The sequence below is a fragment of the Mytilus californianus genome, unplaced genomic scaffold (genome assembly GCF_021869535.1).
Source record: "Mytilus californianus isolate M0D057914Y unplaced genomic scaffold, xbMytCali1.0.p SCAF_11, whole genome shotgun sequence".
NCBI lineage: Eukaryota > Metazoa > Mollusca > Bivalvia > Mytilida > Mytilidae > Mytilus > Mytilus californianus.
In genome coordinates, this window is record NW_026262593.1 from 3,220,893 (window position 1) to 3,234,007 (window position 13,115).

At 33.3% G+C, this 13,115-nt stretch overlaps 1 protein-coding gene across 1 annotated transcript; it reads left to right on the plus strand.

Moving 5' to 3' along the window:
* Nucleotides 1-376: 376 nt before the first annotated feature.
* LOC127719389 (uncharacterized) lies at nucleotides 377-6,280 on the plus strand. The gene is made up of 4 exons (XM_052225501.1): nucleotides 377-496; nucleotides 894-1,023; nucleotides 4,190-4,486; nucleotides 5,775-6,280. Exons 1-4 carry the CDS (start codon nucleotides 477-479, stop codon nucleotides 5,964-5,966), a joined length of 639 nt encoding a protein of 212 aa, XP_052081461.1. The 5' UTR covers nucleotides 377-476; the 3' UTR covers nucleotides 5,967-6,280.
* The last annotated feature ends 6,835 nt before the right edge of the window (nucleotides 6,281-13,115 follow it).

Here is a 13,115-nt window from a genome sequence, read left to right on the forward strand (position 1 = left end):
TCAGATGATTAAAAGCCCTGACATGAAAAATGTGAAACAATTCAAATATATGAACATGATGAAACATATACAATATACAAAAGGTATGCATGCATCATTAAATCAAAAAAAGTAAAACACAAAATAAAGAAAAACAAGTATACCTCATGATAAACAAAAACAAAATACAAGGAAACGAAATGAAACAAAAGCACATGTGGTACATGTATTTTATGTGGGAAATTTGAATTAAAATTGTTTTCTATTATTACTTGTTTAACAAAATTGCAACTTGACATTCTGCATAAATACTATATATTAACCTGTTTCATTTCAGAATTCTGACTAATCTTGGCGAACATTTTATAAGAAACTTGATATTGATGATAAAGTATTATCATGATTATGATTTCGAAAATGGAGAAAGAAACAGGAAATATGGAAGAAAGTCTGCATCAGAAGCTGTGTTTATAGATTTGTTTACTATATTTGTGAGAATGAGTGGTGTTTTAGCTAGGTATGTACATTTGTAAGACTGGCTGGTGTTTTAGCTAGGTATGTACATTTGTAAGAATGACTGGTCTTTTAGCAAGGTATGTACATATAATTTTTTTAAAAGCAACCAAATGACAAAAATAATCAAAAGAATTAAATGTGAATGGTTTATAACAGCAATATTTAAATGAGTACAATAATTATACATATAGATCTCCATTCAAGTATTTTTTCAGATCTTATTCAATACAGTATACGTATGAAAGCTCTTTTTCATGTTGAAGACAGTTAGAATACTGGAATATATTTTTTTTTTTACTTCTGTAAATAGGTTTTTGTTGTTGTTGGATTGCTGTCACACTGACCTTAACCTCACATCACCTTTTATTAATGTTGTATAAATTAACATATGTATTCAGTCCAGGAGCAATGTTTACGTCCACTATGAACATTCTTAAAAAAAGTGTGACAACAGAACCAGATGTTATTATTCAAGCTGGAAACATACTTGAATATCCCAGACCTGTGTGTGCTGTGTCTATTGTAGAGGTAAGATCTAGTATTGAATTTGCCTAAAGAAATGTATGGAAAGAATGAATATGAAATAAGATTTTATAATAAATGCAAAACAGCAATATAAAGATTTATTAGGCCACCTCAAATTAATTTCTAGTGTTTGGAATCTTTTTGTGGAAACAAGAGGAGAGAGGTATCAACATTAATCAGACCTGCCAACTATCCCGATTTTGGCGGTACCATCCCGATTTTCATGCCTCAACCCGAATCCTGATATCAGGATCCTAAAACAAGTCAAAATCCTGATTTTAACAAAATCTATCCGAAAAATTATTGGATACTGATTTTGAAGTTTTTCTGGTCAATTTCTATAACATCTCTGGCAACATATTCATGACAAGTTTACGACCCCAAGCTAAGCAACGGGTGTTTACCGTAGTTTCATGACAAAATCGTAATTAACTGAAAGATAACTGTAATGAATTCATTAAAAAACATCGTTTATCTTGAAATCCGTTAAAATTTTTGAAATCAGATGTGTTTCTCTGTCCAGTTCTGACTTATAATCGACGCCATATTGTATTTACTTCTACTGTGTGTAAGCCTCCGCCGGTAGGAGCACCTCTGAACACAAAGAAGGATAACTCAAATTTTATCCATTTTCTCATTAATACCAGAGACATATAATTCATGCATTATATGTCTTACAAGACTTACATCTAGAAATTGACAATGAGGGTCGGTTGAAAACAAAACTTTACGACAAAAGAGATGATTTAAGCTTCCCAAAATTTTGTGAACTTTCCATTTCTATGTAGCAACATTCCAGCAGTGCATGCATACGGAGTGTATATCTCCCAATTGATACGATATACCCGGGCTTGTATTTCCTATCATGATTTCCTTGATAGAGGATTGCTGCTCACAAGGAAGCTATTAAACCAAGAGTTCCAAATGGTAAAGTTGAAATCATCCCTTCGTAAATTTTACGGATGCCATCACGAGTTGGTTGACCGTTATGGAATAACTGTTTCACAGATGATATCTGATATGTTCCTTATGTCGTAACTACAATACCCTTCCCTTTTCACGAATATGACCTACCGAATTAGACTATTTACCGGATTTGTAATAACATAAGCAACATGACGGGTGCCACATGTTGAGTAGGATCTGCTTACCCTTCCGGAGCACCTGAGATCACCCCGTTTTTGGTGGGGTTCGTGTTGCTTAGTCTTTAGTTTTCTATGTTGTGTCATATGTACTATTGTTTGTCTGTTTGTCTTTTTATTTTTGGCCATGGCGTTGTCAGTTTGTTTTCGATCTATGAGTTTGACTGTCCCTCTGGTATCTTTCGGCCCTCTTTTAATACTGATAGACTAAATCAAGACCTGTCTTCATCCTTCTAACTTTAGGACATTTAGGTTTAGGTCTTTTGAGTCATGGTGCAAAGATAAGAAGGTCTTTGGAGGGGAAAAGGAGGGGGGAGGGTCTGCACTTTTTATCTTTTACTTTTTAAGGCCATTTGTCTCTATTCATAATTAAGTTATTTTGCCAATTAATAAGTACAAGAATCATGCAAATAAAAGAAATCAAGGCTTATTACCTCATCATCAGTATACCAAAGGAAAAAGTAGATATGAGACTATTTCAAGAGTAAAAAACAGTGCACACAGAAATGCTACAAAAATTGTAACCCATAAATCTGGTCGCGTGCAAAATCCCCCATGGGGAGATTCAAAAGTTGGCAGGTCTGACATTTTTATATTCAGATTTTTTTCTAAAATTAGATTTTACAGAGGTGATAGAATTTTCTTCTAGCAAGCGACAACACTTTCTGAATAATTCAAAACAAAATGCAGAGATTTAATTATAATCAAGAGAGCAGAATTGTTTTAAATACTTCCTTTTGGAATATTAACAGAGGGATTTTTGTCTCCAAGCGAGCAATTAAAGATTATAAACATGAGCTGTGCTTTATGATTATATATCTATATATTTCCTAGTTTTGATATTATTCCATGTTAGTTTTCTGTTAATTTTCTGTCACATGAACTTAACTTCATTGAATCTACCTCCTTTAAAATTTTCATAGTGGTTTATTTTTTGCAGTTCTTGATTTGTATTTTAAAAAGAAAATAACAAGTGGGTCATGTTTGTAGGTGCTAGAACAGTCCATGCATTGCGTTTAAATGTCCATATAAAAATAAGGAGAACATGCATTGCGTTTAATAACTTAAGATAGGACTGGCAAAATTACCAGCTAGCATAGTTAATGACATTTGATTTGTTTTGCAGTAATATATTGGCTTATTCAGTGGTTGTCATTGGTTCATGTCTGTCATATTTGTTTTTCGTTTTATAAATTAGGCCGTTAGTTTTCTCAATTGAATTGTTTCATATTTTTTATGTCGGGGCCTTTTATAGCCAGCCATACAGTATGGGCTTTTCTCATTGTTGAAGGCCGTACGGTTACCTATAATTGCTTACATCCACTTCATTTGAACTTTGGTGGATAGTTGTCTCATTGGCAATCATACCACATCTCCATATTTTTTATATTAGTTGAAAAATATGTCTCGTGAGCACACAATTTATTTTATTCGTAAAACATTTGTTAAAATCCAGATCTGTTTTGTGATGAAAATCACGTTTATAATATGATAATACTTCAAACACACAGCTGACTTAAAATTTATGAAGAGTAAATTAGAGAGTAAATTTAGATGCAGAAGCGGGTGGACCCATGTTTGATGCAGGGATTTTAAAAAAAAGAAGTTTTTTCTTGCTGCATTATGCCAGGAAACCGAAGAATAAGGTATCCATATTTGTGTGGCCTTATCCTGTGGATTCTTTTTTAAAATAGTTGATCTGCACTGGAGTGTTTAGACTTGTCTGACACATTGCTGATATAAACCTTCGCTGTAAACTCAATAAAATCTGGCAAGAATTGTACACCTGAGAGCACTTACAATGTAATTTTTTATATAATTTATATTTTCAAGGGGCATAGTTCTTTTAAAAATAGCTGATCAGCACTGATTTTCAAAATGTCCGATACATTGCTAATATAAACCTTTGATATAAATTTCATAAAAATCTGTTCAGAATTGTATAGTTGAGAGTGCTCACAAGACCAAACAGAAACCTTTAAGAGACCTTAAAAATAGAAGTAAACAAATATTGTTTAAAATTTCAGATGCAATTTGTGGATAAAAGTATGAGTTATTGTCGTCATGGACATAAAAGATTTACGAAAACCAGACAGAAAGAGCCTGAACCATCATCATCAACATCATCATCATCATCGGGTGATAGTGAACAATCAGATTATGATGTTCATGAGGAACCACATATTTTCAAAAGAATTCCCCCAAAACTATTAGCACAGCATGGTGGACAACTTTTAGTTTTTTCCCAGCTATATACTGGTCAACATTTCACCAAGGATAAGACGAGAAAATTAATTCCTGGAATTATTGTTATGGGAACCCAGGTAAGAGATTCATGGAATAGACATCAGATAGAAAATTGGCCTTCAATGTAGCTATGATCATTCCACTGATTCTGATTAAAAAGATATGGGTTAATTTTAAATAAACTAGTCTAACCTCCCCATGTCTTAATGGGCCTGTACCAAGTCATGATTTTATGTCAGAATATATGATCGTGTGTATGGCTGAGATCAACCTTATAACATGTTTAACCCTGCCACATTCTGTATGTATGTGACTGTCCCAAGTCAGGAGCCTGTAATTCAGTGGTTGTTGTTTGTTGCTGTGTTACATATTTGTTTTTAGTTCATTTTTTTTTGTACATTAATTAGGCCGTTAGTTTTCTCAATTGAATTGTTTTACATTTGTGATTTCGGGACCTTTTATAGCTGACTATGTGGTATGGGCTTTGCTCATTGTTGAAGGCCATACCGTGACCTATAGCTGTTAATTTCTGTGTCATGTGGTCTCTTGTGGAGAGTTGTCTCATTGGCGATCATACCACATCTTCTTTTTTATACTTATAACACTGCTTAGTTTACACATTATTTTCTAGTATGCACTGAATACCACTGAATGCAACACACAGGGATGTTCTTTTTCCGACAGCATCAACCTCAACTATTTATATAAAGTTTTATATTTCAGAAGATAGAAGATGTTATTCCATATTAAGTATACATATTCTTTATGGTTTGAGGGTGCCTCGGTGGCTGAGTGGTCTAAGTTGTTACTACTGTAATCACTAGCCAGTCAACACTGAGGTTGTGAGTTCCAACCCCTCTCGTGTGGGTGCACTTGACTCCAATCGGAATTGACTAGGATTGTCAGTTTTCCTATCAAAGGTCTGTGGTTTTCTCCGGGCACTCCGGCTTCCTCCACCAATAAAAACTGGCAGCCACGAAATAGCCCAAAAGCGGTGCTTAAAAGTGGCGTTAAAACACCAAAAATCAAAATCAAATCAAATCTTTATGGTTTGAAGTTTCAGTCTTGCCCTTAAATGAGGATTTGTGACAAATTTCAAAGTTTTTGTTTATTATCTTAAGTATGTAACAGATAGACAGAAACTGTAAACAGCGAACATTATCAGCAATACAAGATCTACAAAAATACTAATATGAGTGAAGCAATCAATTGATATTTACTTGCAAGGTAACCATGGTAACTCCCCAAATATATTGTTCTTAGTCTTTGCTCTTACTCATGTTTGCTTTAGAGCTTCCTGTTAAAAGGTATTTAAGTATAAACATGATAAATGCTGTAATGACATTTCATTATTTATGTTTTCAGGTGACATTTACATTACTTGAATACAGTGTTAACCATATGAAAGATTTATTCCTAAATAATGTCAATGATAAAGAAAGAAGCTACATATATTACACAGAGCCAATGGATTACCTCAAGCAGGAGGATCGTAATTTGTTATTGGAATCAATTGTGAGGTTAAGTAATGTCAAGTCTACGATCAGTAAACCTTGATGTACTAAGGATCAAGATATTATGATGTAATATTGAGAAACATTGCCCAAAAATACATAAACATTAGATTGAGGAAGATGGATCTAATATACAATAGCGTAACCTTGAGGAACAAAGAACCAAGATATCATGACGTAATATTGAGAAACATTGCCCAAAAATACATTGACATTAGATTAAGGAAGATGGATCTAATATACAATAGCGTAACCTTGAGGAACAAAGAACTAAGATATCATGATGTAGTATAGAGAAACATTGCCAAAAAAAAGATAAACATAAGATTGAGGAACATAGATCTCCAATATACAATACAATGATGAACAACTATCTTTTCTGTTTAAAATTGTATGTGTTTGTTGCTATTTTGTAGGATATCAGAAAAACATGATCTACAAATAAATCAAACATGGCTGAAATTGTTAGTTGACTCTTTATAGGAGTTATTGCCCTTAGGAGACCATTTTAACCAATTGTTTGCATTATTGCCTTTTTAGCTCACCTGGCCCGAAGAACCAAGTCAGGTTTTCTCATCACTTGGCGTCCGTCATCCGTCATCGTCATCGTTAACTTTTTACATTTTGAACTTCTTCTAAAGAACCACTGAATGGAATGAAACCAAACATGGCATGAATGTTCCTTATGAGGTGCTGACAAAGTGTTGTTACTTTGTAGCTGATCCATCATCCAAGATGGCCACCAGCAGGGGACTTCATTTAACATAGGACCCTATGGACAATACATACAAATGTCTTCTTTTAGAGAACCACTGAATGGAATGAAACCAAACATGGCATGAATGTTCCTTATGAGGTGCTGACCAAGTGTTGATACTTTGTAGCCATTCACTCATCCAAGATGGCTGCCAGCGGGGAACTTAGTTTAACAAAGGACCCTATTTGAAATACATACAAAAGACTTCTTTTGAAGAACCACTGAATGGAATGAAATCGAACATGGCATGAATGTTTCTCATGAGGTGCTGACCAAGTGTTGTTACTTTGTAGCAAATCCATCAACCAAGATGGCTGCCGACGGGGGACATAGTTTAACAAAGGACCTTATGGGAAATATATACAAATGTCTTCTTCTAGAAAACCGCTTAATGAAACCAAATATGGTATGAATGTTCCTAATGAGGTGCTGACCAAGTGTTGTTACTTTGTACATGTAGCTGATTTGTCTTCCAAGATGGCTGCCAGCAGGGGGAGTAAGTTTAACATAGGACCCAATGGGAAATACATACAAATGTTTTCTTCTAGAGAACCACTGAATAGAATGAAACCAAACATGGCATGAATGTTCCTAATGAGGTGCTGACCAATTGTTGTTACTTTGTAGCCGAACCATCATCCAAGATGGCCACCAGCAGGGGACTTAGTTTAACATAAGACCTAAAGGGAAATACATACAAATGCTTCTTCTAGAGGAGCACTGAATGGAATGAAACCAAACATCGCATAAATGTTCTTTATGATGTGCTGATGAAGTCCTTAATACATGTATCTTTATAGATTGAGATATACTGTAAACTGCAAAAATATCAAGAAAAGAAGATCTATACATAAGTCAACATGAGCAAAATTGTCAATTGACATCCTGTTGGAGTTATTGTCCTTATAAAGTCATTTTCTACAATTTCAATGAATTTATTAGTAATTTCTGTAATCTTTACAAAAATCTTTTGCTTTTGATTAAATTACAGGGCCAATATTAAACCAAATTTGGCCTCAATCATTATTAGGGTGTTCGTTATGATTTTAATCTATTTTTACATGATTTCCAAAACCAAAGTAGAATCAGGTGAGCGACACAGGCTCTTGAGAGCCTCTAGTTTTGGAAAACTACAATAGATACTAGAGAGGAACTTTAAATAACACAAAACAATCCACAAGACAAGATCAACAAACAATTCAATATTGCTGAAATCGTTGGTGGACTTTTTATACTAGTGATTGCCCTTACCAAATTTTGGCATTTTTGCCAATGATCTTGAAAACTGTAAAAAGTAAATAGAACCTTTAAACAGCAAAGTTGATCAACAGGATAAGATATACAAATTATGTCAACATGCCGAATATGTCAGTTAACTCTTTATAGGAGTCATTGTCCTTTAATGATGATTTTTATGCATTTTTGAATTTTTGGTAATTACCTTGGTGGATGAAGAAAAACTGTAATTAAAATGATCAGCAAGACAAAATCTATAAATAAGTTAACACAGCAAAATTGTCAGTTGACTTGTTACAGGAGTTATTGCCATTAAATGACAATTTTAACACCTTTTCAATTTTGGGCAACACTTTTAGATAATAGAGGGAAACTGTAAACAGTTAAAATGATCAGCAATACAAGAACAACAAAAAAGAGATTTTAGTCATGAATTATATTCTTGTGCACAATGTTGGAGAGTGGCCATTGTTGACGATGCACATAGATCAAGGTGAGCGACACAGGCTCTCTCGAGCTGTGATTACTATAACACTAATATAGCAATCTCAGTTTATAGCCTCTTAGTTTAGTTTACTTATCCACATTTTATCTGCTTTTGACTGTTCATACCTGTGTAGCATATTTTTTTGAAACACAATCCGGAAATATATGTTTTGTAATGCTAAGTATTTTTTGTTACTTCCATTTTGTTAAATCTGAGACTTCTGTTACACACTGTAATACGTTTAGAGTCAAATAAGTCATTCAACAGTAAATTTTATGAAAAAGTCTCGGCATTTTATACATCAATTTTGTGATGCAATCAATACCAAAATGAAGTTCATAAATTAAACGGAAATAATTTGAATAAAAAGACAGGTTAGGAAATACATAATAAAAGACATTCCCCACCCTCCAAGATGAATTGCAACTGCTTCTCTCAGGTCCTTGATTAATATCCTGCTTTGTGTTAGCACAATACCCAGAGTTGCCTCCCTTCAGTCAAGACAAAACAGAAGTTGAGAGCAATGGAATCTTAAAGAAAAGACAGGAGGATTTTGAAAATAAATAACTCAGCCTTGATAATAACAAAAATGAATGGTTTGTTCTGTGGTAGTTTGAAAATAAATAACCTGACTTACAATGTATTGAAAATAACTTGGCAGGTCTTTTAAGCCATTTTATAAATGCTATTCTGAAGTATGAGATGGCACCAGATTCTTCCAAAATTCGTCTTTTTTCATATTTTTTTCGGGAAAAACTTCCCAAATCTTTTAATAATATAAATATTAATGTATTTGAAATGTTTGAAAATGGGTTTCATTTCACTTGAGGTATATTGTCTCGTGAATATTTACCTCAGTTTTATTACAGGGCCGTGACTAAATTAACATTGAGGCAAATGCCTCATGTTGGAAATTTCAAAACGAAAGCTTGTCTTCATATCAAATTGTTTTCACAGCAAGTGTCTTGCAAGAAGCAAGTTCTGTTCACCCTCTGACGTAGCCCCTGTTTTTTGAGATCCATGTTTCTCATTTATTTTTATTTTTCAGTGTTGATTGTCTATAATGTTTGTCGTTTTGTGTTTTATCTGTTCCCGGGTTTGTCTTTTGTTTATGATTGCCCTTCTTTATGACTATTCTCTTAGTGTTGCATTCTATTTGTAATTTAGTAATTATGTTTTAAACTTGAGTTTTATTATATTTAAGGACCTTTTGTCTATTACAAACTACTTTAAATTGTATCCCAGTTAGAAACTACATCAACTTGAAGTTGTAATTGAAATGTGTTATAAAAACTGACTTGACATAGTTATATTATCAATGATAATCAGCCCCCTCTTAACTTAATTTGAAAAAAACCATAATTGACAGGTATAAAAGGTTTTTCTGCAAACTGAAACATTTTTTGCTTTGTCCTACATATTGGTCTTTTGATGTTGTCCCTAAAAAATGCGAAAATGTTTGACAACTTTTAAAAGAGGCAAGTTACAGCCCAGCTTTAATACCTTGTACGTATGCAATATATGCAGTTTGCAATTCAGAAGATTAACTTCTAGAGGATGATGAATAATTCTGATTGACTTAATTGACTGTTATTTATTTAAGAATTTAAAAATTGTATGTTTTCAAATATTATAAATATAATTGTGAAAATAGATAATCAATCCCTTGTTTTAATGAAAATGAAAAATCATGCTTCAACAGTGGTCAGTGCAGAAAATAAATAATCTGTCCTTTTGGTCCACAAAAATAAATAACCCATCCAAAACAAATCCTCCTGTCCCCCCCCCCCCCCCCCCCCAGAATATCAAATGATCGTCCCCTTACGTGACTTCTCTTCTGTTCATTCACCTAGATACTGAGTCAAAAGAAGAGCTGCAAAAAAAAAAAGAAGATTTATATGTACCCTGAAAAAGTGAAAAATGGGAGCCAAGTAGTGAACATTATATCAGACTACTAATATACAATAGATGTCTCACTTTATATAAAATATTTCTCCCAACGCCCATTATTAATTTATTTAATGTCTTTATGATTGAAATTGTTTTTCCTTTTTTAGAGATAACTAGTATGTAAATTATTCAAATCTTTTTTAGAAAACCTAATTTTAAAAGGCAGGCGGAAGATATCAAAGTGATATTCCAACTCATAAGTCAATAACAAAAGTAGGGCGGAAGATACCAAAGTGATATTCCAACTCATAAGTCAATGACAAAAGTAGGGCGGAAGATACCAAAGTGATATTCCAACTCATAAGTTGATAACAAACTGACCAAGCCACTGTGAAAAAAAGATAGTCAAACAACAGTACAAAAAAGCAGCGTAGGCTGAGCATCACAAACCAAACCAAATTTAAACGAGCAAAAGAAAATAACACTTTAATTTTGTTGTGTCTGTAGTGTACCTTATTTTTGAAAACTATGTCTTTGGAAGTTGGAACCTTGGGTTGTCAGCAACTTGAGGATGAATTTTTCTATCGAAAGCATAATTTCGGAGGCTAATGTTAAAAATGAAGTACGAGAATCACTAAACATTTGCCAAAATAAAAAGAAGAAAGAAAGAAATTATTGTGTATAAAAAAATGTAATATGAAGAACTAAAACAAAAACTGCTTCAAACGCTAAGCATTGTAGATTGAAACATAAACATGCTAGTTTGGATGCAGAATAAGTGAAAAAAAAGAAATATCTAAATGAAACTTTGTGTGTTGTCGAGCTTGAATGTTAAAAAATGGTCAAACCTTCATGAATTTTATTTGAAACTTGAACAGGCTTTTTCAATCAATGACAGTATTCAGAGCTAAATTTTTGAAAATATTTTTTCCCCATTTTATGGGGAAAAACTGAGACAAAACATTTATCTATTAGTCCCAGGGAAAAGGAACATTTTACTTTAAAAAAAAAACTATCTTGTTAGTCATTGGTGCCGAAATAACTACATTGGGTGTCCAACTAATCGGGTGCCGGTTTCACTGCTGTAGGTACCGAATTGACTATACCGGGTACCGAATTAGCCAGATGTCGAAGTGACTAGAAAAAAAAAGAACAGCGGCGATGTCCACCCATCTAGAAAATAAAAGTTGTAACTATAAGATATCTATATTTATAATAATATGAATATATGTCAATCAAACAGTAACCCAACATGAAAGATATTAATAGAAACGACGTCCTTTATATACAAGGACTTAAAAATGTCAAGGTTCCATTATGAATAGTTAAAGACATCTTTTCCGATTTTCCATAGCTTCTTTATTTCTTGTCTCATTCCATTAGAAAGTAGTTCCGTTTTGTTACGTTTTCCTAAAATCAGCCCTGTCATTAATTTCTGTGATTTTTTCGTTTGAAGAAAACACCAATCAAGAATTTCCGTTTAAATAGCAATAGGTTAGAATTTCACAATCAACATTATATTTTCTTTCTCTCACTTGATTCAGTATCCTATTGATTTTTGTAGCAATTTGCAAATTCTAGCATACATATTAAAACAAATTCGAATTCAATTACTCTGTCGTAAAATAAATGTTTAAAAGACCAGAGAAAGCAATCTTCTTTTCCATTTGTCAATTTTTCTTAAGCGACTTGTGATTTATAGGTGATTTAATTTATAGTGTGGTTGGCAGTATTCGGTGACAGCAATATCAATTTTAGGAGATAAATTGCCAAGTTCTTGTGATTAAGAACACAATTTACACTTAATAAGATTTGATTGAGAGATCCTTGGGAAAACACTGGAAGAAATATTTCATGTTGATCTCATATGAATAAATTTTTCAATTGTGAAAGAAACAGAATCTATCTCCTTTTTTGGATGTGTTTTCTTTGTTGTTTTTCTGTTGCATTTAGATGTTTTAGCTGATAAACTTTTTGATAACATGGCAAAATGTATCAAGGATGACTGGCCCCCCCTTTTCGGAAACATATGGACCTCAGTGAATTATTGATCAGTCCCCGAATATTATAGATAGATTCAAAAAGGAGGCATGATACGAACCATTATTTGACCACTTACACTTTAAAAAAGCAAAATCTTAAATCCTTTTAAAATCACATTAACTATATCGAACAGTAATCTGGAAATTTCAGTTCAAAAACAGTTTAGTTTTCACCATGTCTCAGGTATGTTGAATTAGATTTTGGTAAAATTAGTTATTTTCCGGACGCCATCACAAGTTGGTTGACCGTTATGGAATATCTGTTTCACAGACGACGAAGAATATGTTTCAATTGTCGTAACCCCAATCCCGTCCCCTTTTCCCGAATGTGACCTACCGAATTAGACTTATCAACGGGTTTGTACTTGAATGAGTAACACGACGGGTTCCACATATGGAGCAGGATCTGCTAATCCTTCCACCTGAGATCACCCCCAGGTTTTGGTGGGGTTCGTGTTGCTCAGTCTTTAGTTTTCTATGTTGTGTTTTGTGTACTGTTGTTTGTTTGGAGGTCTTTTTCTTTTTTAGCCATGGCGTTGTCAGTTTATTTTCGACTTATGAGTGTGAATGTCCCTTTGGTATCTTTCGCCTCTCTTTTATGTGCCAAGGTTTAACCGAAATATGTTAATTTCAACCGCATTAATATCTTTGGGTAAGACATCTTGCATCAAAATATCTTTGGGTTAATTATTTTACACATATCTTAATATTAATGACACGCTCGTTAAAGTTTGAAGCCTTTAAACAAATGTATTCAAGACTTTAAATTTAAGTTTCAGT